Source organism: Triticum dicoccoides, chromosome 5B (genome assembly GCF_002162155.2).
Source record: "Triticum dicoccoides isolate Atlit2015 ecotype Zavitan chromosome 5B, WEW_v2.0, whole genome shotgun sequence".
NCBI lineage: Eukaryota > Viridiplantae > Streptophyta > Magnoliopsida > Poales > Poaceae > Triticum > Triticum dicoccoides.
The window spans coordinates 51,514,334-51,541,754 of record NC_041389.1 but is presented as its reverse complement, the minus strand read 5'-3'; the positions used below and the strand labels follow the sequence as shown (position 1 = coordinate 51,541,754).

General features: G+C 43.5%; 1 protein-coding gene across 2 annotated transcripts; it reads left to right on the top strand.

Moving 5' to 3' along the window:
* Positions 1-1,776: 1,776 nt before the first annotated feature.
* Positions 1,777-13,795, top strand: LOC119307314. Of its 2 annotated transcripts, XM_037583395.1 has the most exons (10): positions 1,777-2,162; positions 2,262-2,408; positions 2,537-2,691; positions 3,106-3,396; positions 3,506-3,636; positions 7,558-7,675; positions 7,750-7,842; positions 7,952-8,029; positions 8,148-8,235; positions 13,418-13,795. In XM_037583395.1, the coding sequence occupies exons 1-10, from the start codon at positions 2,006-2,008 to the stop codon at positions 13,432-13,434; spliced, it is 1,275 nt and encodes a 424-aa protein (XP_037439292.1). In that variant the 5' UTR covers positions 1,777-2,005; the 3' UTR covers positions 13,435-13,795. The 2 variants fall into 2 exon arrangements, with proteins under 2 accessions (XP_037439292.1, XP_037439293.1); XM_037583396.1 differs by lacking the exon at positions 2,262-2,408.
* The last annotated feature ends 13,626 nt before the right edge of the window (positions 13,796-27,421 follow it).

The following is a 27,421-nucleotide window of genomic DNA, read 5'->3' as shown; positions in this document are numbered from 1 at the left end:
AATGGATGTTGTCACTGCTTACCTGTATGGTAATTTGGATTCGAACATATACATGAAGGTTCCAGAAGGTATCCCTGTTCCGAACCATGATAGAGCAAACATGGGTTTATACAGTGTTCAACTTCAAAAGGCATTGTACGGACTCAGACAATCTGGTAGAATGTGGTACAATCGCTTAAGCGATTTCCTCAATCAGAAGGGCTACACGAGCAATAAAGATCGCCCATGTGTTTTCATACGACGATCCCAAGACGGATTCTGTATAATCTCGGCGTACGTGGACGATTTAAACACAATTGGTACACCTGAGGATATTGAGGAAGCGAGTTCCTACCTGATGTCGGAATTCGAGATGAAGGATTTGGGTAAAACCAAGTTCTGTCTAGGTCTGCAACTTGAACATTCCCCTGATGGGATTCTAGTGCACCAGTCGGCCTACAGCCAGAAGGTGTTGGGAAGATTTGGATTTGATAAGGCATATCCTTCTAAGACCCTGATGGTCAGGAGATCTTTACAACCAGACAAGGACCCATTCAGGCAAAAGAAAGAGGAGGAGGAAACTCTGGGACCAGAGGTTCCTTACCCGAGTGCAATTGGAGCACTCATGTATCTCGCAAACTGTACACGGCCGCCGTCAGTTTGCTCGCGAGGTACAGTTTGAACCTACCAAAAGACATTGGAAAGGTGTCAAGGACGTCTTCCGTTACCTGCAAGGGACCAAACATCTTGGCCTATTTTATAAAAGGAATCAAGATCTATCTATTATAGGCTATGCCGATGCTGGGTACCTATCGGACCCGCATGATTGCAAATCGCAGACTGGATATGTTTTCCTTTGTGGTGGAACTACATTTTTATGGAAATCGTTCAAGCAAACTCTTGTGTCGACTTCCACGAACCACTCGGAAATCATGGCACTATTCGAAGCGTTAAAAGAATGTGTATCGCTTCGGCGGATGATCGGCCACATTCAGCAAACATGTGGGCTGAACACCGTATAAACCCCTACCATTATCTATGAAGATAATGCTGCTTGTGTTGCACAAGTCCAGATGGGTTATGTGAAGAGTAACCTCACAAAGCATATTAGTCCCAAGTTTTTCTATGCACATGAGTTGCAGCAGTTGAACAAGGTGAGAGTTTTTCATACTAAGTCCTGTGACAATCTTGCTGATATGTTCACTAAATCATTACCGGCATCAACCTTAGAGAGGTGTGTGCGTGGAATCAGTATGATGAGACTTAGAGAGATGCAAGGTTCAGGGGGAGAAACTTCACAAACTCGTCGCTAAAATCTTTTGATGATCGAGTACTCAACTTGATGGTTGAGTGGATTGTACTCTTTTTCCCTTGAGTGAGTTTTTCTGATGTTTCTCACACGAGGTTTTTGACGAGGCAATTCGTGCAATACAACAATGTATGCTGTGTGCTCTTTCTCCATATATTTTTCCCACTGGGTTTTTCGGAGTTTTGAGGCATGGATATACGGATAATTACCAAGGGGGAGTGTTGGAAAACCGGGCCATCGAAGGGTGGCGGCGGCCTCGTGCGTATCGCACGGGCTAGCCCCTCCCGTTTCCTTCACTTTACATTAAGTGGGTACTTATCCCTTGACCCCCTACCCCCTATATAAAACAACGAGGAGTCATCATTATAACACCTGATCATTGATTAATAAAGCTGGTCTCCTTCATATCTCTCTGTGTCATTTACTTTCGCGTGTTCGACTACTTCATCTACGACGCTCGCCCCTCGCTCCGCAACCTCGGACCGGACTCGCCGGCGGAGTGGCGGAACACTAGCCACCAACCCTAAAAAAAGAAAAAAAAACTAGCCACCACCACCACGGTGGCCTTCCAAATAAACACCGACGAATAAATCCCCACTGGCCGGCGGCGGCGGCGGCGCGATTGCGAGAGGATCGGTTGATTCCTCTATCGGTTGATTGCGGCGGTGAAGGCGATCCGGGAAAGAAGACGAGTGCGGGTCCAACAAGAAAAGGAGCATGGCGGCTTATCCGACCAGACGAGACGACCCCTTGGCGGAGAAGAAGAGGAAGTTGGATGTGTGGAGCGAAGAGGAAGAGGTCTGGTCGCCTGATCCGTCCTTGGGCCATGACTACTCGGCCAAGACGGAGCAGGCCAGACGCGAAGAAGAATCAGGTCCGCCTCATCCATTTTTTTCATCAGTTTATTATACTATAATTGTTTATCTATTTATGCTCCTGCCGCCTGCCTGCCTGCCTGCCTGCCTGTCTGTAGCTCCCCGCCCTGTGAAAATCCCCACGCTCGATCACTTCAAGCCCCCGACCCGGTTCCACATTGCCGAGCTCTTCTCCGTCCGTGAATCCGGAAGCCAGGCCGTCCTCTCGGCCGCCAAATTCCTTCTAGGGGTTTCATCCTCCCTTGGTCTGTATTATGTGTACATCTATGCAGCTTTGCTTTGCACCCTCTCTGTTTTGGATTGATTGACCCATCGTCCGTTGCGCAACTTAGTGTATGTATATATCCATATCCATCGCGCTTGAATCACGCAGATGGTGAGCCGCTGAGACGGTGCTCCGGCTTCTGGGTCGATTGGGATGCGGAGAAGAAAACCGGCCTTGTCTTGACAACTGCACGGCTGATTCGCACAAAGGACGCTCCTTACAGCGTCTGGACAGGCGGCCAAGAGTATGCCCCTAATGCTGATGTGAGTCAAATCTAGTGTTTCTTATATTAATTTCTTTCTCTCTATATATATATACCCATGTACGTTCTTTTCCAGCCCAGCCGCTTCCACCCCCAAATAAATAATTTAATCCCCAGTGTAAATCTAACTGGTTGCAATTCAAATGTTTTTTTTTTGCGTGCAATTGGACCTTTATAATAACAAAATGGAAACAGCATATGCGATTTGCTCACCAAGCATGTTCAAAAGTCTTATATAATCTGTTCCAGAACATTTTTCTTAGGTCACTGTTCGTTTGCTAGATGGCACCAGTACAAAGTACATGTTTTTTGTGCTAGCTACTGGCCTTTTCTGATAACAAAATGGAAACATCATATGCCACTTGCTTACTAGGCATTGTTAAAAAAATCTTATAAATCTGGAACTTTCTTTTAGGTCACTGTTCATTTGCTAAATGGCACTAGTGCAAAGGGCGAGCTGGTCTACTATCAGCCCCATTACGATATCGCTTTCTTGAATGTTGAGGTGGATCAACCAATCAAGTTACCATCTCTTCGTGAAAAAGATGTAGAATTTGCTCAAGAGGTTTTTCAGCTAGGAAGAGACAATTCCTTAAATCTAAGGATAACATATGCTAGGGCAGAATATCTGAATCCAAACTTGTTTGAGCGGCACCACAACGTGTACTTTTGTTCTCCAGATGGCCATGACGATGATAATAATGAGGTAATATATCTTATCATGAGATAGTTATATATATTACAACTTAGTTTTCTATGCCATTTTATGTTATATATTGCAAAATCTCATATTTTGTCCATATGAATTGTTGTAGTATGACAATGGGGGGCTAGTTATTGACTTGAGTGGAAAAGTTGTTGGAATGGTCAACGACCCTGAGAGATTTGGGTCTTTTATACCTTCTTCCATTTTGCTCAATTGTTTCGATTCATGGAAGAAATATCGGTGCGTTTTTCCTCTCAGCTCTGTGTGATACTATCTATTATTGTTTGGTAATGTGTTCTGCCCTATTTTTTTTTATTGTTGTTAGTGGTCGAACTAGTGTCTATTTTCTCATTTTTACGCAATTTAATGGCCATAAGATGTTAAGATTTTGGAGGGCGGGCCTGGCCCATTGGTAGTCTCTCCACTTGTTTCCTGGAGGTCTTGGGGTTCGAACCAGCCTCCTTGCAAAATTACGATGCAAGGGTAAGGCCCCGCTTGGAATGTTGTTTTTCTGCCACCCCTGTAACATTTTACACCTGTATTATACTAGTCTCAAACCGAATACATGCCACAGGGTTGTATTTCCATTCCGCTTCTAGACTCCGCTTGGAATGTTGTTTTTCTGCCACCCCTGTAAGTTGGCTCCAGTTTCAATTCGGTTGTAAAATATACATGGCGCCCAAGTTGCAGCACTACATATATGTTCAAACATGCATGGCACCCAAATGTATAGCTTTTCAACAGCACAGACTTTCTAATACACACGTACAGAATTTTCAACAGCACAGACTGCACTTCCACACAAATTGCACAGGTATAAAATGAGCTAAATTTTTGATTTATATAACAGTACAACCACATCAAAAAAAGGATAATATTTTTGCAATCATCCATTTGAACATAGTTCCGATAACTCATAGTGCTCAAAGTCAGTAGTTTAAATTACAAATTTATCGAGGCATACTTGTCTCGTCTCGTCCGGATGCTACATAACCAAATTTATTGAGGCAATTGTTCAACCATTGTGCGCTTAGACATAAAATATTTCAGGAAGATTATTGATTGCTTCATGGACTCGGGTAATCATAGAATCATGTGAAAGGACATCCTGAAAAGAAAAAAATTGAAAAACATTAGCTATGTAAGAACACTTTGTGCTCTATGAAGGATACCAGCCACACATGTCAAGAACAACCATGTATGTCAAAAAGATTAGCACAAAATCCTGAATTACCAAGGGGAGCCAGATGGTACAAGGTAGCCATAGCATGTCACTAAATTTAAAGAAACCATATTATTTTTCAAAAAACACCGATATGAAGAAACAACATGGCAGCAATATAAACAACATCTTAAATAAGAAAAGATGTTCTAGACAGCAGCAGGTCTATATGATTTTGAATGCAAAAATGACAGCTCCAAGAATTGCAAGTTCTCAACACAGGTCTATTGTGGATAATAACAAACATGTCCAGAATATTATGTTACTCCCTCCCACTAGCGGGGCCTCGTTGAGGCCAAAGGGACTCCAGGAGCAAGCAAGGTATGCTTCACCTAATGGAAATAAAAGGAGCACAGACAATACCTTTGATCAGAGCACCAGATTGATTGAAGGAATACCGCCAGATGAAAACCGAGCTGCAAAGGAATACTCACTCAACTAAGCCTTACAAACTTATCTTTAGTGGGGAGAAGAAATGCAGAAAACCAAGATAATGGTACTTACAAGGAGGAGGCTGAGGACTAATCTTGTCGACTTCCTTCTTTAGCCACATACCCCGCAATCTTGAGTTGTAACCCAGGAAAATCTCATGATTTGCTGCATCCTTGAAAACATCAGAGGCAAAGATTTTGACCTCGTCGGGAACATCATCCATGTCATTCTAAGATGGTCACATAGAAGTTGGAAGATATGGGATTCCATCCTAAGAATATCAAGGCACCGTTGAGGGTGGCCATCCAATATTTCTCGGATATACTTAGCTCCCGTAAGAATGGATGTGTTCACTGGAATCTTTTCCCTCCTAGAAGATATACAATATATTGTTGGGAAGACAAGAAACATCATCTCCTCCTCCTCCTCCTCCTCAGAATCAGTACATGACTCATATCCATCATCATGGTTACTCGTATCCATTATCTAGCGAGAAGAGATTACAAAATAAATACCGCAACTCTCCTTCAAAGTAAACACAGTAGTATATATAATCTATGTTATGACATTGGAATAAAAGGAGCACTAGCACATCAAGATAACGAGATTAGTGTAACATGAAAAGATATTACCATACTTTTATTGATTGATGTAACAGTTGAGTATAGATGTATATAGACAAGCACATACGCAAAACAATGAAGAATAAATCAGTGACACACACACAAGCTGGACCGAATGCTTTTGAGTTTATTAAGTACCTTCAGTTCTGAGCTTTAAATGTCAAAAGAGCTTCACAGAATCTTGAATCCTCCAAATCACTCTTAACAGTTCTGCATTGCACAAAGGCAGCAATGAGCCAATGATATCAGTAGCAATAATAGGTGCTGCAGTTATATAACTTATCAAACAGGCCCAACTTAGTTAGCATTCTATCTGCACAACTGGACAAAGAAAACAGATGAACTATTCATAAACCCATGGAAGTTTATTGGACCCTGTTCATAAACAAATCATCGGACCATTGTTCATCTGTTTGTTTATCAGTATTTCTAGGTTTACATCAATCTGAACTTCGACAGCAGCTAATGAACTGAATTCTTGTGAAATTTTGGCAGCAGCTGTTAACTGGCAGGAGGGTTCGGGCTAATCATGACCAAGCAGGACGGCCACGTCGCCAAGGAGTACTCCGCCGCCGGTTGAACGGGGAAGGGGCGGGGAGGGATGGCAGAGGAGGAGGAGGGAGGATACCTTGGTGGAGCAGAGGAGGATGAGCGATTCGCCGTCACGGTCAGGTCACGGCTGCCGGCCAACGTCGCCGTCGCGGCCAGGAGCGAGTCGCCGTCACTGTCGCGGCCAGGAGCGAGTCGCCGTCACCGTCGCGGACAGGAACGAGTCGCCGTCGTCGGCGCGCCTAACCCCCGTCGTGGCCACCGTCTTCTGCGCCTCACCACGTCGCCGTCGCGAACGCCGTTGCTTGACCACCTCGTGGACACCAGCGCCGGCGCCTCTCGGCGGCGCAATTTGATCTAGGTCTCGAGCGAGAGGCGAGGTGGGGAAAAACGACGGCCTCTGGTCTGTATCAGATACCGGCCTGATACGGGTCTAAACGAGAAAACCAGTGTAAAACTTACAGCCCAAAAACGACATGCCAAGCACCAACGACAGGCCCATCCGTTTTTATTTTACAGGGGTATATTTTACAGGTGTATTGGGCCCTAAAACGAGGAACCAAGCGGGGCCTAAGGCTGTCTAGAAATCCCCTTCCCCAGACCCCACTTTGTTTGTGAGCTTTGAGCACTGGTATGCCCTTTAAGTTATGTTCAGATTTTCAAAATAGTATAGTCATTGTCGTGTTATATATATACAGTGATATGTTTGAACAAGTGGCTGCAATATGTAATATAGCAACAATCATTTATAAGCAAATCAAGCACTGGATCTTTGATGGGGCCTAGACGGAAAGAAACAATTAGAACCACTCTTGATTATAAATGTTTCATCATGACAACTATTTATAAGATAGAACTGATAAGACTTCATAATTTTGCTTCGCATCTCTTTAGCACTATCTACATCCAAAGTGTAGAGTATTAAATGGAAAACTTTGTTTTCTCTCAATTTTGATGGACAATTTTCCTTTAACCCATCTTTTTTAAGGATGGCTTGAATTTAAACGTAGGAGATATTCATGAACAAATGTTTTTGTGATACTCAATTGATCTCATCTAAATTTGATGTTCGAGTTTACGTAACATCATGAAAAAAATCTTCTTTGATCGTTTCTAACTACTATTAATGATTCATCCCCTTTGGGCCTTTTTGAAATCTATTTGAATCAAAATATTTGGCTAGTGATGGGAAATTTTAAACGTGTTAGATAGAAGTCCTTGTTCCAAAAAAAAAGGATAGAAGTTGGATTCCACTAAAATGGCTTATTTTGGAAGCGTTACTTACCCATGTATACCTTGCTCGAAATATGTTAAATGGTACCTGACTTGGTGTAGGTACATTGGTCGGCCCCATCTTGGGATGAGGTTTGAGGCCATCAAGCTCCTAGAGCCTGCTCATGTTGACATGTTATGTCGTATGTATAACATTGATGACGGTCTTGTTGTTAGAGAGGTATATAATGCCTTCCTGAAGGTGCTCTTTTTCCCATGTGCATATGGTATAATTATTTGGCAATTGAACCTTAGGTGTCCAAAGGATCTAATGCTGAGAAATGTGGAATCCAAAAAGGTGATCTTATTGAATGTATTAAGGGAAAATGCATTTCTACCACAGTTCAGGTGGGTTTATTAAGATTTGTTAGGTTAATAAAGTGAAAATAAATTACACTTGTGATATTCGGTAGCTTCATGCTCTTGACTTCTATGTTCTTTTTTCTGAAATTATCAGTTGGAAAATCTGTTGATGAGCATATGCAAACACCCTTCAGATAATAAAAATGGCCGTAATACTGAAGTTCATATTTCTGTAAGTTCAGTTCTATCTTATAACGGTAGTTCGCTTGATCCCTGCCATTCATTCCTTTGTACAGAAGTATTATTAGCAAAATGTTAGCACTGAGAAATGTGTTATGCTAACTCCATAGGTTGGGTTGTTTCAAACACTCAAAAAATGCCGAAGGACCGTAGAGTTGACTGCAACTGTATCAGACCTTGGAGAAGTTATTGCAAGAGGTACGCGTCTCCTCTTTTAACTAGTCCCATGATCCCATCTACAAATTATCTAGATTATCAGTTCGATTCTCAAGTATGTATATTCCAGTTTTTGTAGATATATTATATTTTAATTTAATTGTGTAAGCTTATGTGCATTGTGCAATACACTCTTATGTCATCCATGTGATGCTTACAAATATCATACCACACTATAAACTATGTTGATATTTTGGGTTTACATGGCTTTGGTAAATGGGCGTGTGTAGCAAGTAAATTGTTGAGAACAGAATTCATCCATGTTTCTGTCACCAAAGCATCCATGCTCCATGTTCCTTCGTTTTAGGTGCAGCTTTCTTCACTGGAGTTATCTTGTCATTTCCTTTGGCTGTGGGCTTCTTCATAGGAGTCATGTTGACAGAAGTTTTCTTCCTAGAGTTAAAAAGACAATATAATATAGTTAGTACAGGTTCTTCAATCTATTTGCACATGTAAATATGTACAAATCAGACTAATACCTCTTGTAATTAGTTATAGATTCTTCAGTCCTCATACCTTCTCTCCTGAAATGATTATTGAGCGAAAAACATTACAGTGGGCAGTAAAAATGTGACTAAAAGCATGTCCAATACTCATACCTTCTCCTTGGATGTTGTTCTCGAGTTTCTACAGGTTCTTCAATCACATTTGCACATTTCTTTCTGCAATGATTTATAAGATTAAACATAGTACTCAGTACTAAGCAATGATATGTAAAACAAATTAACATGAGAGAACACATTAGTTTGAAGTTGGTTCCTCATCAACATCAGATAAGATCATAGGAATTCTTGCTCGGGTTTTGGCTCCTTGCATGTTTTCGTCATATGGCCCACCCCCTTACAAATTCTGCACCTGACCACCTTTCTACAACAACAACAACAACAACAACAACAAAGCCTTTAGTCCCAAACAAGTTGGGGTAGGCTAGAGGTGAAACCCATAAGATCTCGCAACCAACTCATGGCTCTGGCACATGGATAGCAAGCTTCCACGCACCCCTGTCCATAGCTAGCTCTTTGTCGATACTCCAATCCTTCAGGTCTCTCTTAACGGACTCCTCCCATGTCAAAATCGGTCGACCCCGCCCTCTCTTGACATTCTCCGCACGCTTTAGCCGTCCGCTATGCACTGGAGCTTCTGGAGGCCTGCGCTGAATATGCCCAAACCATCTCAAACGATGTTGGACAAGCTTCTCCTCAATTGGTGCTACCCCAACTCTATCTCGTATATCATCATTCCGGACTCGATCCTTCCTCGTGTGGCCACACATCCATCTCACCATACGCATCTCCGCCACACCTAACTGTTGAACATGTCGCCTTTTAGTCGGCCAACACTCCGCGCCATACAACATTGCGGGTCGAACCGCCGTCCTGTAGAACTTGCCTTTTAGCTTTTGTGGCACTCTCTTGTCACAGAGAATGCCAGAAGCTTGGCGCCACTTCATCCATCCGGCTTTGATTCGATGGTTCACATCTTCATCAATACCCCCATCCTCCTGCAACATTGACCCCAAATACCGAAAGGTGTCCTTTCGAGGTACCACCTGGCCATCAAGGCTAACCTCCTCCTCCTCACAGCTAGTAGTACTGAAACCGCACATCATGTACTCGGTTTTAGTTCTACTAAGCCTAAACCCTTTCGATTCCAAGGTTTGTCTCCATAACTCTAACTTCCTATTTACCCCCATCCGACTATCGTCAACTAGCACCACATCATCCGCAAAGAGCATACACCATGGGATATCTCCTTGTATACCCCTTGTGACCTCATCCATCACCAATGCAAAAAGATAAGGGCTCAAAGCTGACCCCTGATGCAGTCCTATCTTAATCGGGAAGTCATCGGTGTCGACATCACTTGTTCGAACACTTGTCACAACATTATTGTACATGTCCTTGATGAGGGTAATGTACTTTGCTGGGACTTTGTGTTTCTCCAAGGCCCACCACATGACATTCCGCGGTATCTTATCATAGGCCTTCTCCAAGTCAATGAACACCATATGCAAGTCCTTCTTATGCTCCTTATATCTCTCCATAAGTTGTCGTACCAAGAAAATGGCTTCCATGGTCGACCTCCCAGGCATGAAACCAAACTGATTTTTGGTCACGCTTGTCATTCTTCTTAAGCGGTGCTCAATGACTCTCTCCCATAGCTTCATTGTATGGCTCATCAGCTTAATTCCACGGTAATTAGTACAACTCTGAACATCCCCCTTGTTCTTGAAGATTGGTACTAATATACTCCGTCTCCATTCTTCTGGCATCTTGTTTGCCCGAAAAATGAGGTTGAAAAGCTTGGTTAGCCATACTATCGCTACGTCCCCGAGACCTTTCCACACCTCAATGGGGATACAATCAGGGCCCATCGCCTTGCCTCCTTTCATCCTTTTTAAAGCCTCCTTCACCTCAGACTCCTGGATGCGCCGCACAAAACGCATGCTGGTCTCATCAAAGGAGTCATTCAGTTCAATGGTAGAACTCTCATTCTCCCCATTGAACAGCTTGTCGAAGTACTCCCGCCATCTATGCTTAATCTCTTCGTCCATCACCAAGAGTTGGCCTGCTCCATCCTTGATGCATTTGACTTGGCCAATATCCCTCGTCTTCCTCTCCCGGATCTTAGCCATCTTATAGATGTCCCTTTCACCTTCCTTCGTGCCTAACCGTTGGTAGAGGTCCTCATATGCCCGACCCCTTGCTTCACCAACAGCTCGCTTTGCGGCCTTCTTCGCCATCTTGTACTTCTCTATGTTGTCTGCACTCCTATCCAGGTATAGGCGTCTGAAGCAATCTTTCTTCTCTTTAAGCGCCTTCTGGACATCATCATTCCACCACCAGGTATCGTTATCTTCGCTTCTCCTTCCCCTGGACACTCCAAACTCCTCCGAGGCCACCTTACGAATGCAAGTCGCCATCTTCATCCACACATTGTCCGCATCCCCTCCTTCCTCCCAAGGGCCCTCCTTAAATACCCTCTCCTTGAACACCTGAGCTACCTCCCCCTTGAGCTTCCACCACTTCGTTCTAGCGACCTTGGCACGCTTATCCCGCTGGACATGAATTCGAAAGCGGAAGTCAACAACCACCAGCTTATGCTGGGGTACAACACTCTCCCCAGGACCACCTTTCTACCAGGTTAAAAAACAATCTCCTAATTGTCTGCTTCCTGGGTCTGCCTGGAGGCCTTTTTAGAGTTGGTGGGTGTACTTTGCAACCCGAGTCGACTTTCACCCAGTTGTGTCGTATCTAGTGAATCTGTCATGGATGGTACTGACCCAGCATATGATTCCCTAAACATCTCAATGCTGTAATAATAATCGGCATGTGCTTGGATCTCAGCTCCCCTGATTGAGCATCTGAAGGCCAATGCATGAAGGTATGTCTTCCGAAAAACTTACCACGCACTGCATGAACATGTCTTATCTTTTATGTTTATGACTTGTAGCGTATCATGCCCTTGTGATTCAAGCATACTTATCTCTGCTTCAAACTCATTTCTCCGAGCAACTGTATGGATCCCAATTGTTTTGCTCAATGCATTTAGTTGTTTCATTACACTTAGCAAGATTCAGCCTTCCAACCTCCTACTTGTTTTTCTCCTCACATTAAACTTACCCATAATGAGCTCTCTGATGCAGCCCCTCTAGGTCCTTAATTTGATTTCTATTTTTTTTCTAACCATGCAAAAGGGCTGTGTATTTTATAGAAGAAAAAGAAAAGAGGTTTAGTACATGAAGACCAAGGAAGAAACAGCCTTGACCCGGCCTGCAACATTTTACGGCCCAAACTAAACTGAAACAGGCAATTTGCCAACTTACAACAACTACCAGTTTGCTCTGGCCCTTAACACTGGCCAGACTCCACAAATTGTAAACCACTGAGCTTATTATCCATGCCCTGAGGAGCTTCTAGTCAAAACAAGAAGTTCTGAAGAGCTGCAGCCTGACATTTAAATTCCGATAGTTTCTTTCCCTCCAGATTGACCAAGCTCACAGGGAACATAGGCTATAAAAAACCTTTTCTCTTGTTTCCTGAAATCGAAAGGCGAGCATAGAGCCACCAGTCTTTGAAGCTGTTATGTTGGGTCCTTCATTTGATTGTTAAAACTTTCAGATATGTTATTTATGAGCTATTAGCTTCAGAGAACCCACATCTATACCATATTTTCTTCTGGCAATTCTAGAAACTACTCCCTTCATCCCAAAATATAATGTGTTTTAGTTTTTCAAAAGTCAAACATGTGCATGTTTATCAAGTTTTTAGAAAATAGTACTTCAATATCTACAATAAAATATTTGTATCATCACGAAAATAATTTTCTTATTTTATTTATTTTGTATTATAAAAAAAAGGGCAGCCCGGTGCATGTAGCTCCCGCTTGCGCAGGGTCCGGGGAAGGGTCCGTCCGACCACTTTGGGTCTATTGTACGCAGCCTTTCCCTACATTTCTGCAAGAGGTTGTTTCCAGGACTTGAACCATATTTTCTGCAAGGCAGCAGCTTTACCACTGCGCCAAGGCTCCCCTTCATACATAAGTTTGACTTGCGCGAAAGTTGATGCACCTTATATTCTGGAATGGAAGGAGTGTATAGCATTTGGATTTGCCGCATATATCTTCTCCATGTGGTACCATGATGAAGAAGTTTGGTGGTGCAGGGTACAAGTGCCGTGTGTACACTTAACCATGAAACTTTTTCATGAAGTTGCCATATCAATTCCTCGTACACTCCCTATGTTAACAATCATGGAATGCATCTGCAAACAGCAGTCTCTAATCCCTTGTAAGCATCGGTTGATATTGTTCGTTGATTTATTTGGGAGTTTCTGGTTTTCGTAAATGGCTGGTCCAGCAAAAGTAAATTGTTGAGTACAGAGTTCATCCATCTTTTTTTTTCACCAAAGAATCCATGTTAGGTTGTCTGTAAAGTTGTAAATTTTAGGGGGGAAATCGGCTAAGAGATCTATGTTTGTGTCTACGCTTGTGATTTATGTGGCACTAAGTTTGAGTTGTGTGACATCTTGCAAAGAATACAAATTAAATCATTTAAAAAAAGTATGTATTAGATATCACTTGCATGCTGAAAAACATTCGCCTTGCGAGAGGAGTTTTGCGTGCAGAAGAAGGCTCACTTGAGTTGTGTTGTTCTTTATAACAGGTACTAGAGTCTCTTGAACTGGCTGCCGGAAAAAGAGAAGGTTTCCATATTATATGTAGTGTGATTGACCATATGTAGTAGTCTAGTGGATATTAGAAATAACTTGTGCACATGTAATTTAGTGCCCCTTGTTCTGTTTTGCTAAAAAAAACAAGAGCACAAGAATTACCTTGTGAAGGTAGTATCTCAGAGGGATGTTAGACTCGAAGAAAGGCCATGTATGATCTAAAGATACACGAGGAATAGCAGCTGGCGAGGTCATAGTGAGTGAATGCCCTTTCATCTCTTCAAGCCTCCTTCCTGCATAAAGGGTTTGAAACTGATGTACATCCCATGTTAAAGAAATATGTTAATGTTTTGGAATGATTTTTTGCTTGATCTCTGGTTGCCGCCGCCGTTCCCGGCCATCCTGTATCCCTTGCAAGTACCAAACTGTTGAGTAACGACAGCAAGTGATTGAGTTCAGTAGTTCCTCTAACGCTTGATATTTATTCTTTTTTTCTAATCAGAATTGGCAATTTTATTTATCCAATCCACGCGGCTTGAGTCCATAATCTCGTAGAGCACCTCTGTCGTTGGAATAGTCGCCAGAACAGTGTGTCTGCCCTCGTGGTACCATGGAATCACCGTGGCCTCGTCCGCCCCTACATCGCACAACATTCCTTGTCGTAGCAATCCTGCAGTGTCCATTCCAAAGTTGGGAAGGCTTAAGGTTCCTTGAGCCGTCCCGAGAAACTCGCCTACATAAAGCAGCATAGGGCGGGAGGCCGGGAGCAGAGAAGCACCAGAAACCGTACAAACTGCTAGATCAATCCACTCTCGTTGTTGTGCCGCCGCCGTGCAATATCCAACACGCCAAGATGCCAACATTTGCGCAGTCTGTGGGTGCGAGCTGACAGGGTCCGAGGCAGAACCGAAGGTCTGTGGGGGCAATTACTGAGCTCCCTCTGTGGATGCTGCCCACCCGAGCCTTCTGATGGGGATGTTGAGTCCCTTGAGGTGAGGAACCCCTGGGTGTAGACACTCGTCACGTGGAAACAAGAGAAAAAGATGGGCGCGCCAGCTCTGCCGTCCCCGCCCCAAGAGGAGGAAAGATCCGAAGTAAATGGCCCCCAAGGTTTCATGGAAGGTGAGGATGTATTGAGGAAGGTGGTGTTCTCCAGAAAGAATCAGGTGCATCCATGGACTGTTATCATGCTCGTTTATTCCCTGGAAAGGCCAACACCGAGAACTTTGTTTGAGAACATAGAAGCTGGATGGCGGTTGAAGGAGGACCTGGATTACACCTATCTAGGGCACAACAAGTACCTTGTTCACTTTGGTTGTGAAGCTGATATGGTACGAGTTCTGAAGGGAGGGTCGTGGTAGTATGAACATGATCCTCTAATCATTCAAGCTTATGATGGTATGAAGAAAATTTTGGAGTACTGACCAGAACGTTCCTATGAAGTGGAGAAGTGACCCTGTTGTGAAAGCATACCGCAATGTGTGAGCTAGTCAGACTAGTAGCAAGAATGCCCAGAACACGGCCCAATCTCAACCAAGGAGCTCCGATATTATTCCACGGTTGCGGAATCTGTCGTATGACGCAAAGATGACGGACACGGACCTATCTGATGACCTCTCAACTCTGGGCAAATGCAAGATGGCGATGACCATGTGGTAGGCTCCGGGCTGGCGGATGACAACCAAGCTTTGGTGGTGTAATTCTTATGTTCTAACATAGCCACTTTGGCTAACCCCTTGCTTTCAGGTACACCAGAAAAGTGCAAGACGGAGGGACTTCAGGAGGGATACTAGTCCGACGGAGGAGGAGAAATCCATGACCAGGATATGCAGGAGAGGACCAACACTACGGAGGAAGTCGGCCTAGAGCCCCGCCAGGAGCAATGCATATAGTAAGCCATGGACAGTTTGCGATCTCGTGAGTCTAAGAATAAAATTGAAAGGTACTGTGCTCGATTAGGTTTAAGTGGTTTTGATAGTGTTGATCTTGGTGCCGGTCTTGCTTTGTATTGGCATGAGTCGTTGAGTCTTTATGTAAAAGCTACAAATGAAAGATATATTGATGCGCATGTGATTGCTGCTGTCGGTGAGCCACCTTGAAGGCTTACCTGCGTCTACGGTGAGCCCCGACGGAGGACCATCATCACATGTGGTCCCTCCATCGCGATCTTCACCAGCAGACCGACATGCCGTGGGCTGTGGTTGGAGACTTCAATGTGGTTATGTGGAGCTTCGAACACTTCTTCGAAACACCTCAGTTGGAAGGTGAAATGATTGATTTTTCGTGATGTTTCGGAAGTCTGTGGCCTTGGTGATCTCGGTTTTGCAGGTCTTCCATATACATATGATAACCGGCAAAGTGGAAGGGCTAACGTCAAGGTCCGGCTGGACCGTGCCATGGCTAACAACGCCTAGCGGGACACCTTCTCGGACATCAAGGTGGATGAGCCCCCTTGTCGGACCACTGTACCTTGCCATCATGCTCAAGTTCATGATGGATGAGTCACCGGATGTCGCCAATACGAGGTGATGTGGGGAGAGAGACCCGGCGCTCCCTGAGGTCATCATGAATACGTGGATGGAGTTGGGATCTATGCTTCACCTGGGCGACGTTGCGGCTGACCTTAATAGCATGATGGAAAAGCTTCGAGACTGGAGCCGCAATTTTTTTGGTAATGTGATTAAAGAGATCAATAAGTCTCGTTCTCGCCTTGAGGATCTTGTGTCTATGAATGGATCAAAAAGAAATAAGGGAGGCGAATGATCATATGAATGAACTTTTGTATTGTGAGGAAAGGTTGTGGATGTAGAGGTCTTGCATTGCATGACTGCATGAAAAGGACCATAACACATGTTTTTTTTCAATGGAAGGTGGTCTAGAGGGCAGTGGCGGATCTAGAATCTTACCAACGTGGGGGCAAGCATGGGACATGATGGTTGAACGTCATAAAAATGAGCATAACGTATATAAATATGCACTAGTAAAAGTACATTTGCAATTTTTTTGTGGGGGCCATGCCCCCCCCCCCCCACCCCACCCCTAGATCCGCCACTACTAGAGGGCACAGAAAAAGCGAATCAAGGCTCTGGTGGATGATACAGGGCGTGATCCACAAGGTCAATGAGTCCAGGGCTGCTACGGCAACGTCATATTTTCCGATGCCTCCCTTTGTGTTGAACCAGTTATTGATTTGATCAACGCATATGTTACTAACAATATGAATGATTGGTTGTGTGCAGAGTTCACTGATAAGGAGATAGCTGATGCTTTGTTCCAGATAGGTCCACTTAGCTCCGGGGCCAGATGGGTTCCTGGTCCCAGCTACTTCCAGAGGAACTGGGAGGTCATGAGAGAGCATGTGACCCAAGGAGTGAAGGAATTTTTCCGGATATCATGCCCGAAGGGGTGAAAAACACCTCCATTGTTCTCATCCCTAAGGTGGACGACCGAGAGAAGCTCACAAAGTTCAGACCTATCAGTTTATGCAACGTCATATACAAGGTAGTAGCAAAATGTTTGGTTAATCAATTGAGGCCTATTTTGGATGCTATTATTTTGCCTGCTTAGAGTGCTTTCGTTCCTGGATGGATGATCACTGATAATGGGTTAGTTGTGATCTTTGAGTGCATCCATTATATTCAGCAGGAAAAAGACTCGGAGAAAAGTTTCCTTACCTATAAATTGGATTTGCCGAAAGCTTATGATAGGATAGATTGGATCCGCCCCGTGGTACGATGGCATCGTCGCAGCCTTGTCCGCTCCTACATCCCTTGTCGTAGCGATCTTGTAGTGTCCGAAACTACAGTTTCAAATATATAGGACTAAATTGACACACCTCCAATAGTTTTAGGACTTATGATGCATTTTACTCCCTTGTGAAAGAGTTCTGGCGAGCTATGGCGCTAGATTGGCCCATCCCAAAGGTAGGGGACATCAACAACACATGGCTTGAATGGTTATTCTTAGTGTTGGATCCACTCTCGGACACCCCATGCTTGGTAGTTCTCATGATCATGTGGCGCGTGTGGTATGTGTGTAATGAAGTTACTCATTGCAAGATCCCCCACCAATAGAAGCATCCCGCAGATTCCTCCAAGGCTACATCAATTCCTTAATGTGTATTCACCAATGGCCTTAAGGTGACATGGAGAAGGGTAAGATGGTTGTTCAAATTAGTACCTCGGCAATCCATCAGGAAGTACAACAGAAGGTTAAGCAACACTGGATGTTGCTTCCCTCCGGATGGAGGAAATTGAACGTCGAAGGCAGCCATGTGTATTAGCTGCCATTGGAGCAGCTGGAGGGGCCATGGTGTTGCGTGCTGAAAGGGGAGGTCATCTTTATCGCATTTAGAGAGAACCACACATGCGATAATGACCTGGAAGTTGAGTTTGTTGCGTGCAAGAAGGGGGTCGCGCTTGCGTTGCACCATACATACCTGCCCATGCATTCTCATCGAGATGGATAGCGTTGAAGCTGTCAAGATGCTAAACACAAGGTCGGTAGACCAACTGCGTTACTGCGTGCTCGTGGAGATTCAGAGGATGGTTGCCACTGATTCTAGGGAGATTTCTATTACGTCTATTAGTTGCTGGCAAAATAAAGTTAGCCATGCACTCGCTGCTTACGGTAGAAGTACGCCCGTAATGCGATGTCGTTGGGCTCGGGTTTGAACGATGTTGTAAAACTAGTTTTGGCTGATTTGCCTCCTTTTAAGTCATAGAATCTCCCTTTACGCCGCAAAAAAAAAATAGTGTCAATCCCCTGGACGTGTCACTGCTAGTGGGTCCCACTATGTAAATTAACTGGTCAATTATTTTTGTTAATGAAAATGGTTAACCACAGTGGTCCCACACGCCAGTTTGATCAGTACTCACGTTGGCATTGACTGACCCCACCAGTCAGTGTACGGGACCCGTAGGTGGGTGCTTCTGCTGCTTTAATTCCTGGACCTGGAAATGGCCCTCTCATATCCGTTGACGTCCTATCGTTGTCCCCTTGCCTTCAAGACGTGACAGAGCATGGGCAAAGCATGCAGAACATCCTTGGTGTCCAGGAGGAATTTTTTCTGAAGATTCCACCTTCACAGCAGTAGCTTAAAACATGAAAGCATCTATAACCAGACTTGTCAAATCTGACCCCTCAAACGACGGGGACGCGTCCGCGGGCAGTGACCGGGTATGCCTCTTAATTTCAACAGTTTCATTTGGATATCTCATATTAGATTCTCAAATTCATACAAAGACATGCAAACTAAAATAAACCTATGTACTACGTCAATCACCTAGCTACTCGTCGTCGGAGATGTCGACGATCTCCGTGCCCGACTCCGGCGGCATGGGCTACAACTGCAGCTCCGGCTGCTCCGCTCCGGCCTTCTCCGCCTCTATCTCCGCGTTGAGTTCAGCGAAGAGCGCGTCAGACGCCACCTGCTCCTGGGAAAGGAACGCCCGGTTGGCCTCCACATAGGCCTCTTCCACCTCCATCGAAGCCATCTCCTCCTCCTCCTCTTCCCTCGGTTGTTCCTCCTCCTTCTCCGGCTCCGGTGAGTCCGGAGGCAGCCCGACAGCGATGCGGGTGGTGCGTGCGGCCTGTCTCACCCGGATCTCCTGCTAGATCTCGTAGCGGCACTCCGGCGTCAGCATTGCGTAGTAGGTGATCTTGCTCCGGACCATGGAGGAGCACCGACGCGTGGGCGCAGCACTAGAGAGGGAGAGGGAGCAGGTGGATGGGCTCGGACTGGCGGCACAGAGAGGGGGAAGGTGGATGGGTTAGGTTTGCGGGACGCTGGCCGGCTTACATAGCCGGATTTGGTCTCGGGCGGCGAGCCGGAGCGACGCCATGCGGCGACGGACGCGGCGTCCGTCGGACCGCTGGGTTTCCAGGCATTTCTGCGTGGGACCCCGCTGTCAGACCGACGTGGCGGGCGTGCCCGGGCGCCCATATCCGTTCTATATTTGGGCTGGATACAAGAGGCGCCTGTCAGCCCGGACGTTCGAGGCATGTTTGAGGACCCCACCCGGGTTGAAAAATCGTGACCGGTCAGTAACTGGGCGGGCCGCCCAGGCGTTTGAGCCTGGTTTGGGGCGCCCGGCTGTAGATGCTTTGAAAGGGGCTTCTTGACAACTACGTAGGGTTCCTCCTAGGCAATCCTGACATGCTCGACAAATGTGGAGATGCAATGATTGAGGTAGCGGGCAAAGAAAATCAGATGGTGGAATGAATTACTACCTCTCTCAGTTTACAGGGCGTGCGCGTACCCCTAGGTCGTCAATTTGACCAACCTAATGCAAGTCATATATTACAAAAAATATATCAACATAAACTTCGGAGTTTCTATTTTCAAAAGATATAATTTTTATGTTATATAGTTTATATTAGGGTGATAAAATTGACAACCTAGATATACGCATAGGACTTGTAAACTGAAACGGAGGTAGTACATAGAATATGACCATCACTATCCATTTCCGTCGGTCCTTGTGTCCTGAAGAGTTGATGGAATTATTGGGACCATCATGAAATCTTCGTTAAGGAGCTCTCTGTTAATAATTGGGACTTCGGTTCCGTTGGTCCTTGTATCATGAAGAGTTCGTGGAATGCCAAGTCCTCATTGCCCATTTCCCGCTACTCTCAATGACTTCGGATCAAATTGTTTGGGCTCACTTGGTGTCTGGCAAGTTCGGTGAATTCACTTTACTCTAGGCTTATTCTAGGCAATCGCTCGCGTAAGTTTCGATGGTTTGGAGGGCTCGCATCCCCCTCAAAATAAAAAGTTTTCTCTGGCAAGCGATTGAGTGATCAAATATTGAAACACAATGGTAATGTGGCTGCCTTTGTTCTATTTGGGGAGAGGTCGAGGACATAGAGCATATCTTATTTAGGTGTGTCCTCGCCAAATTTGTTTGGAGTGTTATGTTCAGTCGCGGCTTAACGTCACATGAGATTCTAATAACTTCACATGAATCTCCCTGAGCTTTTGCTCCGTATTTTGATTTGCGTTCGCTCTGCAATGCTGGTCATTGTGGACTACTCGCAACAAGTTTACCATCAAGTTACATTTCCCTCATCATCCTTCTCACATTCTTTCCGAAATGAATGCATTCACGTTATAATGGAAGGCAATAGCCAAAAGGTGCTGATGTCGCTGCCATCAAAGACCCGATGACCAACATCCGTGTGACTACTCATAGCCTGCTTCAGGTCGTCATGGCCCCGAATTAGCCTAGTCTTAGTCTGGTCTACCTTCGTGACCACATGCAGTTATTTTGTGTATTGTTGTTATTCCATTTGTTTGCTCGCTGACGATGTTATGGCCTAGGGGTGCCTTACTAGACCGGAAATTGTGGGCCCTCAGCAAGGAAGGACCCAAAAGATTTGGTGTCCAAGATGGTGAAAATGGTGTTCCAGAAGGACTCCTCCGCCGCCTTAGCAAACTATGTCTTGTAACCCTAGGCCTCGGAACCCTTTATAAGCCGAGGCGGGCTAGTCGACAGTGGACCTACAACCTTACCCCGATACTCATTGCACCATGTACACCTCTAGACATTAATACAACACAAATAGGAGTAAGGTTTTACCTCCACCGCGAGGGGACAAACCTGGGCAAGCCGATCTTCCATTTGCTCTATGAGCCGATCTTGGTGGCAGGGACATCTGCAACACCATCAGGGGCAGGGCGCGGACCCCCAATCCAGCGGCTTTCCGCACCCAGGGCAAGAACATGATGGCTGCAACTGAAGGGCTGGAAAACATCCAACTTGGCGATGATCACTCAGATCGGGAGAGATTCAACGCTTGCGTGGAGCTGCTCAAAACGTTGGTGGTCCAGCAGAACGCCGTCAGCCAATCCAGAAGCAAGGTGTTGTCCACTCGCGACTTGCAGGCGACATCAACTTCTGCAGCCATACCAAACCGCCACACACTAGACCTACGGCCACAGGTGACCCCGGCACATCCTGCTGTTATCAACTCAGCAACAAATGGAAAAATACTGCAAAAATAATCGGTCCACTTGAACGTGTTAGTAGCTGAGATTTCTTTATTCAGGAAAAAGTAAAAAAGAAAAAACTAGGATTGAAAACTTAATTAGCGAATACTGAACAATAACTGAGAAGAATGAAACTATGAACAATGATAAATAAGCAAGCTGTCTAGAGAAACAGAATTAAACCTTAACTGTGACTAACAGATGACTTTGGATGACCTGGGACTTAACAATGATGCTTATGATAACCCGGAAAATAAAAAATGACAACACATGCACTGATCTCAAAATTATATGAATGAAAAAGCTTCTGAACACTTGGCTAGTACCTTCTCTCAAAAGTCTGAACAGTGATGTCTGAATATAGAACACTGCAGATACCAAAGCAGAAATCCCATCCGAGCGTCCGAACTACAAACAGTTTGGCTAAATCACAGTGGCAAACATTGCGACGACTTAATAAAGCAACGCTGTACATAAGCAGCTAATATATACTACTTACGAAAAATGGAAAGAGATTGGTTACATAAATCCCATGTGAACTTCTCAACCATGCATACAAAACAGTGAGACAACAAATGAGTTAACGAAAGGACTTGCCAAAAATGATGTACCTACGCTAAAATTTATAGACAGATAAGGTATATAGGACCTGTACACCCCACTGAAAAAATGAAAAAAACTTTTGTGTCCGTGCATAATGGCGGTGAAGACCATGCATGAAGCAACATAGCAGTGCGCGAATCTAGCTATACGACAGATGAATGATGATCACACAAATTGCTGTATGACGGATAATATACTAAAACCGGCACAAGAATTAAAAGTTCTATGAACTGCGCTAGCAGCTACCTACATTTTCAATCATGTCTCTGAACCAAACACTCTTGGCTAAGCTCACATTCAGAAAACAACACAGCCCCCACTAGATGGGCATATAAACGTAGACCAAACCAGAAGAAGAATGAAGACACTCTAATAGCAATCAGGTAGGAGCGGTGAAACATAGATCATACACTTACCAAACAAACAACATATCTGAAAAAGAAGAGAAAACACATGGATGAGGGGGGAGTGAACACCACATAAGCATATCTGAGGAACACATGCCTGCGGTATCGCCATACTGTAGTTACGAGACTTACACTTACCATTTGCAATTATGGATGCTACATAGTACTAACAGATTTTGCTACTAGCACAGGCGACCCAACCGCCAAACCAAGGCAAGAGGAGACATAAATTAATGTCTTAACATACGGAGTGAATGTAACTAACAGAGAATTACTACATGCGCAGATAAATAGAGCCTAAATTCTATTTCTGTCGACAATTTGCAGCTTTAACTCATGCACCATGAGCTGCTTGGACCCATTCATGCAGATGCGACCCCGCCACGAAGATCGAGCGGGTCCGACTCAGTCTCCCTTGCAGAATACCAATGACCTCACCGTTTGAGTTGAACAGTGGCGCCCCGGATGAGCTCTCAGCAGTTCTCATGTCGACTTCCAATACATTCATGTTGTACCCCAAAGGATCACGCACGCCGATCCCCCTTGAAGAAATGGTTGTACCCATAGAGATCGTTGTAGGCATATAGGACGGCCAAGACACCATCATGCACTGCCTGCGATTTGTTGGCGTGTTGGCAGAGATCTCAAGGGCAGGGTGTGCTTGGGCGCATACGCCATCGTCTGAGTAATTCTTGAGGCTGTTGTTCTCAACACTCAGAACAATTGTATCTTCACTTGAATCAACTCCAGCTACCGTTGCAGTGCCATACTTCCTGACAGCATTAACCAACCTAGCTTCCTGAATAATTTCTTCCTGGTGATCACATAAGACAGTAATGTCCATCATATCCAATGTCTCTCGTGTCAAAGGCCGAGACGCATTGAAAAGATGGCTCAATCCATGTGCACTTGTCATGATTAGCAGTCCGGTTGGTCTAGAATAGTAGGCAAAACCAGTAGAAGAATGTCCATTCCTGACCTTGTCGTACCGTGATTTTTTATCTTTTACCGTCTTGACCTCATCAGCCAGGATTTTGAGTTCTTCAAGCTAGTCTTGTTTCGGAGCAAACAGGATGAAAAAGATTGAACCTTTGACCCGATCAAACACATGTGTCCAGTCAACGTCCTCTTCCGCCATCGTGCTGCAGGGAAAATAGTAGATTTGGGATCAACGGGTGATGAATTACCAGCGAATACTGGAAAGCAGGAGGAAATTAGGGGAAAGGACGAGGTGGATGCAGTGATGGACCTAGGAACTTATTTTTCACTAGATTCATTGTCAAAAATACTTTTTTAACAGCAGAAATAAGCATCATAGGCTCTCAAAAAGAAAAAGAAAAAAGCATCATATGACATTTGTGAATGTTTAAGAACATCAAAAGGCAGTGCAGCAAACATTACTAAATATTTAGTCCATTTGGCCGTGCTCATGTGCAGTCTGTTCATTGGCTGTGAGCTTTGATTTGTAGTTTCACTCTGATGCAAACAAACTTATATTTACACAAGCAGAAGTGATGCGAACATAACTACTCCGCATTCGTCTCTTCTTCTTCATCAAATTGATCCAATCATTCACTGGATCCATTGATGCAAAAATGATATGAACTCAGTACTCTACCATCAGTACAATCAAGCAAATAGAAGCAGTACATAGAGGGGATAGGCACGGCACACCAGTAACTCACCCACGAGGCTGAGGCCACGGCTGGCACTGGGAGCGGGGAGGGCCGGAGGAGACGAGGGCGTCGACCGTCGGTACGGGAGGCGCAGGCGAGAGGAGCTCCTCCTGAGCGGCAGTGTGGCCGTCTGGTCCGGGTCGGCGGGTCGGCTGCTTGCGGCGCTTGCTTCGGGCCTCCGGCCACCGGCGGTCAGCGCCGAACTACCGATGAGAAGGACAGGCGGCAGAGTGGGTAAGCGCCGAGCGGCGGCGCGTCCTGGTGACCGGTGAGGCAGCGGCCGAACGCGAGGGGGATTAGAGGCAGCGATCGAACGCAGGAGCTCCAGTTCCAAAAGACCTGCTATTGCCACTTGAGCTAGCGAGCTTATCTGAATATTGAGTTGTGCGAAACAATTAGGAACCAAAACCATCGCAAATCCAAATTTTTGAAAATTTCGAATGCAGAACATTTGTTTGAAGAAAAAGGGAATGTCCTATGAAATTTGTGAACAATTTTTTTTAAAACTCAAACATTTTTTAAAACTGGGAGCATTTTTTGAAATACTAAACAACATTTGGAACCTCTATGAAAATAAATGAATGCAGAAGCATTTTTTGAAAAGGGACATTTTTCTTAAATTACAAAAAAATGGAAAACAATAACATTTTTTGAAACGCTGGAAACAAAATTTTAAAACACAAACATTTTTTAAATTCCAAAAAAAACGGAACACGAACATTATTTGTAAGTCCAGAACAAAATTTGAAAACACGAACAATCTTTTAGAATATGCAAACAATTATAGAAATGGGAACATTTTTTAAAAACTCCAAAATAAAATTTTAAAACATGATTTTTGAAATTATTGTACAATTTTTAAAACGGGAAAAAAATTTCAATCTTCCGAATTTTTTTTCAAAAAACGAACATTCTTTGAAATTAGTGAACAAGTTTTTTTAACGGAAATATTTGTTGAAATCCCCAATTATTTAAAAAAACTTGTGAAAATTTTGAACAAGAACATAAAGAAAAGAAAGGGACCAAAAAATAAAAGAAGAAAAGAAAAAAGAAAAATGAATAATGAATAATAGAAAACCATCAGAAAGCAAAAAAAGGAGTAAAAATTGGTTTAGGAACTTTATGTAATGTTCCGAAAACCGGAAAACCAGTGTGGAACCTTCCAGAATGATCGCAAAACAGGATATAATACTCGTTAGATTCTAAGATGGACCGGCCCAGTTTGATCTTTAGCTTGATCAGGTCTGTGCGACGATCGACTCCGTGACGCAAACTGCGTCAAATAGGAAAAGCATCAAGAAAAATACAAGCACCGGTGTGAAATATAGGACTTGAACTTTAGTGGGCTGAGGACACTGTCCTCCTAACCATCCAACCACGGGTCCGGGTGTTCCACAACACACCAGGCGCACCTCTAGGTCCGCCTATGGATGGAGGAGGACATACCCAAGGATGCCGACAGGAGTCACCGGTCGGTGGGTCATAGGATCAAGTTTAAGATTTCATTGCCAACCACATGTGGGTCGATTGCAGAATTCCATCGCCGGTCATGGGTCGCACGATCGGCTTCAAGATTTGGTTGTTCGTTGATGGGTCACAGGATCAGCTCCGAGGTCTTGTCGCCAACCGTTGTGTCGGGGGCGGGATTTCATTGCCAGATCGATCCAGATCAGGATTTTCTCAAACGTGTCGCTGCTGAATTCCTTTTTTAGGGAGCTCCTACCGGGGTTGGCTATGGGTGTGGCTATATGCCGTCTGCCGCGAGCCATATCATCACTCGCCTGCAGGGGCGGACATATTGGGCTGGCCCAATGGCCACGGCTCGCCTGTTGGCTATTTTTTAATTTTGTTTCTTCTTTTGTTTTTTACTCACTATGTTTATATTTCCAAATATTCTAAATATGTATTATAAAATGAAATTAACACTATTTTTTTAAATGTTAATCTTGCATTTTAAAATGTTAAATGTGTATAATTTTTTTTTTATGCACATGAAAAATGTATAAGTGTGAAACCAGAACGTGCTAATCATGTGTACGAATTTTTTTATACATTGTAAGAAAATTCTCATGTAATTCAAAAAAATGATTCATATGTGCGAATAAATGTAAATATTGCATTTGAAAATGTTAAATGTGCATCGAGAAATGTCTTTAAGCACACAAAAAATGTATAAATGTGAAACAAAAACAGTGGAACTTGTTAATCATGTGTACGAAAAAAAATGTTAATCATGTGTGCGAAAAATCTTTATATTTTGTCAAAAATATTCATGTAATTAGAAACATGATTCATGTGTACAAATTTTTTAATGCACAAGGAAAATGTACAAATGTGAAACAAAAAAGTGGATCATCTTAATAATTTGTATGAGAAATGTTAATTATGTGTGCGAATTTTTTTGTACATTGTAAAAAAAATTATTTACATAAAAAATGTTAATCATGTTCACATGTTTCTAAAAATGTTTATACAATTTAATTTTCGGCACAGTTCAGAAAAATTGTATAACTGTATTTGGAAAAATACTATCATGTATTTCAAAAAGTGTTCAAAAAAGGTTTCTTTATTAAAAAAGATTTTAAAAAATTGTACTTCATGTATTTGAAAAATGCCCAACGTGTATCAGCAAAATGTTTCATGTATGCTCTAAAAATGTACATTGTATAACGAGAAAAAGTAGACATGAGTTCAGAAAAAACCAATAAAAACCACAAAGAAACATATGTTAGGAAAACTCTTTATCATGTATTTGCAAAATGTCCAACGTGTATCAGAAAAATGTTTCATGTGTGCTCTAAAAATGTACATTGTGTACCGAGAAAAAGTAAACATGAGTTTAGAAAACGAAACAATAAAAACCGCAAAAGTATATATTTTAAAAACTCTTTATCATGTATTTGGAAAATAAATTAACGTGCATAAAAATATTTCAGGTGTATACTAATGAGTGTACAAGCGTGTATGAAAAAAACTAGACATCAGAACATATAATATAAAAAAATGTTAATCATGTATTTCTAAAATATTTTTTTTATAAAAAAGGTTTCATATGTATACAAAAAATGTATGTGTATGAAAAAAGTAGACATCAAAACATATAATATAAAAAATGTTAATCATATAATCTACATTGTGTGGGAAAAAGGTAGAGATCTATTGAAAAACCTACAAAAATGGAAAAAGACCAAGAACCACAATGAAAATCAAAGAAAACAAACCAAAACTACAAAAAAAAGAAAGAAAACCAATGAAAAGAAAGAAAAAGGAAAATCCCATGAAAACCTAGAAAAACACCGAAGAAAATGAAAGAAGAAGAAG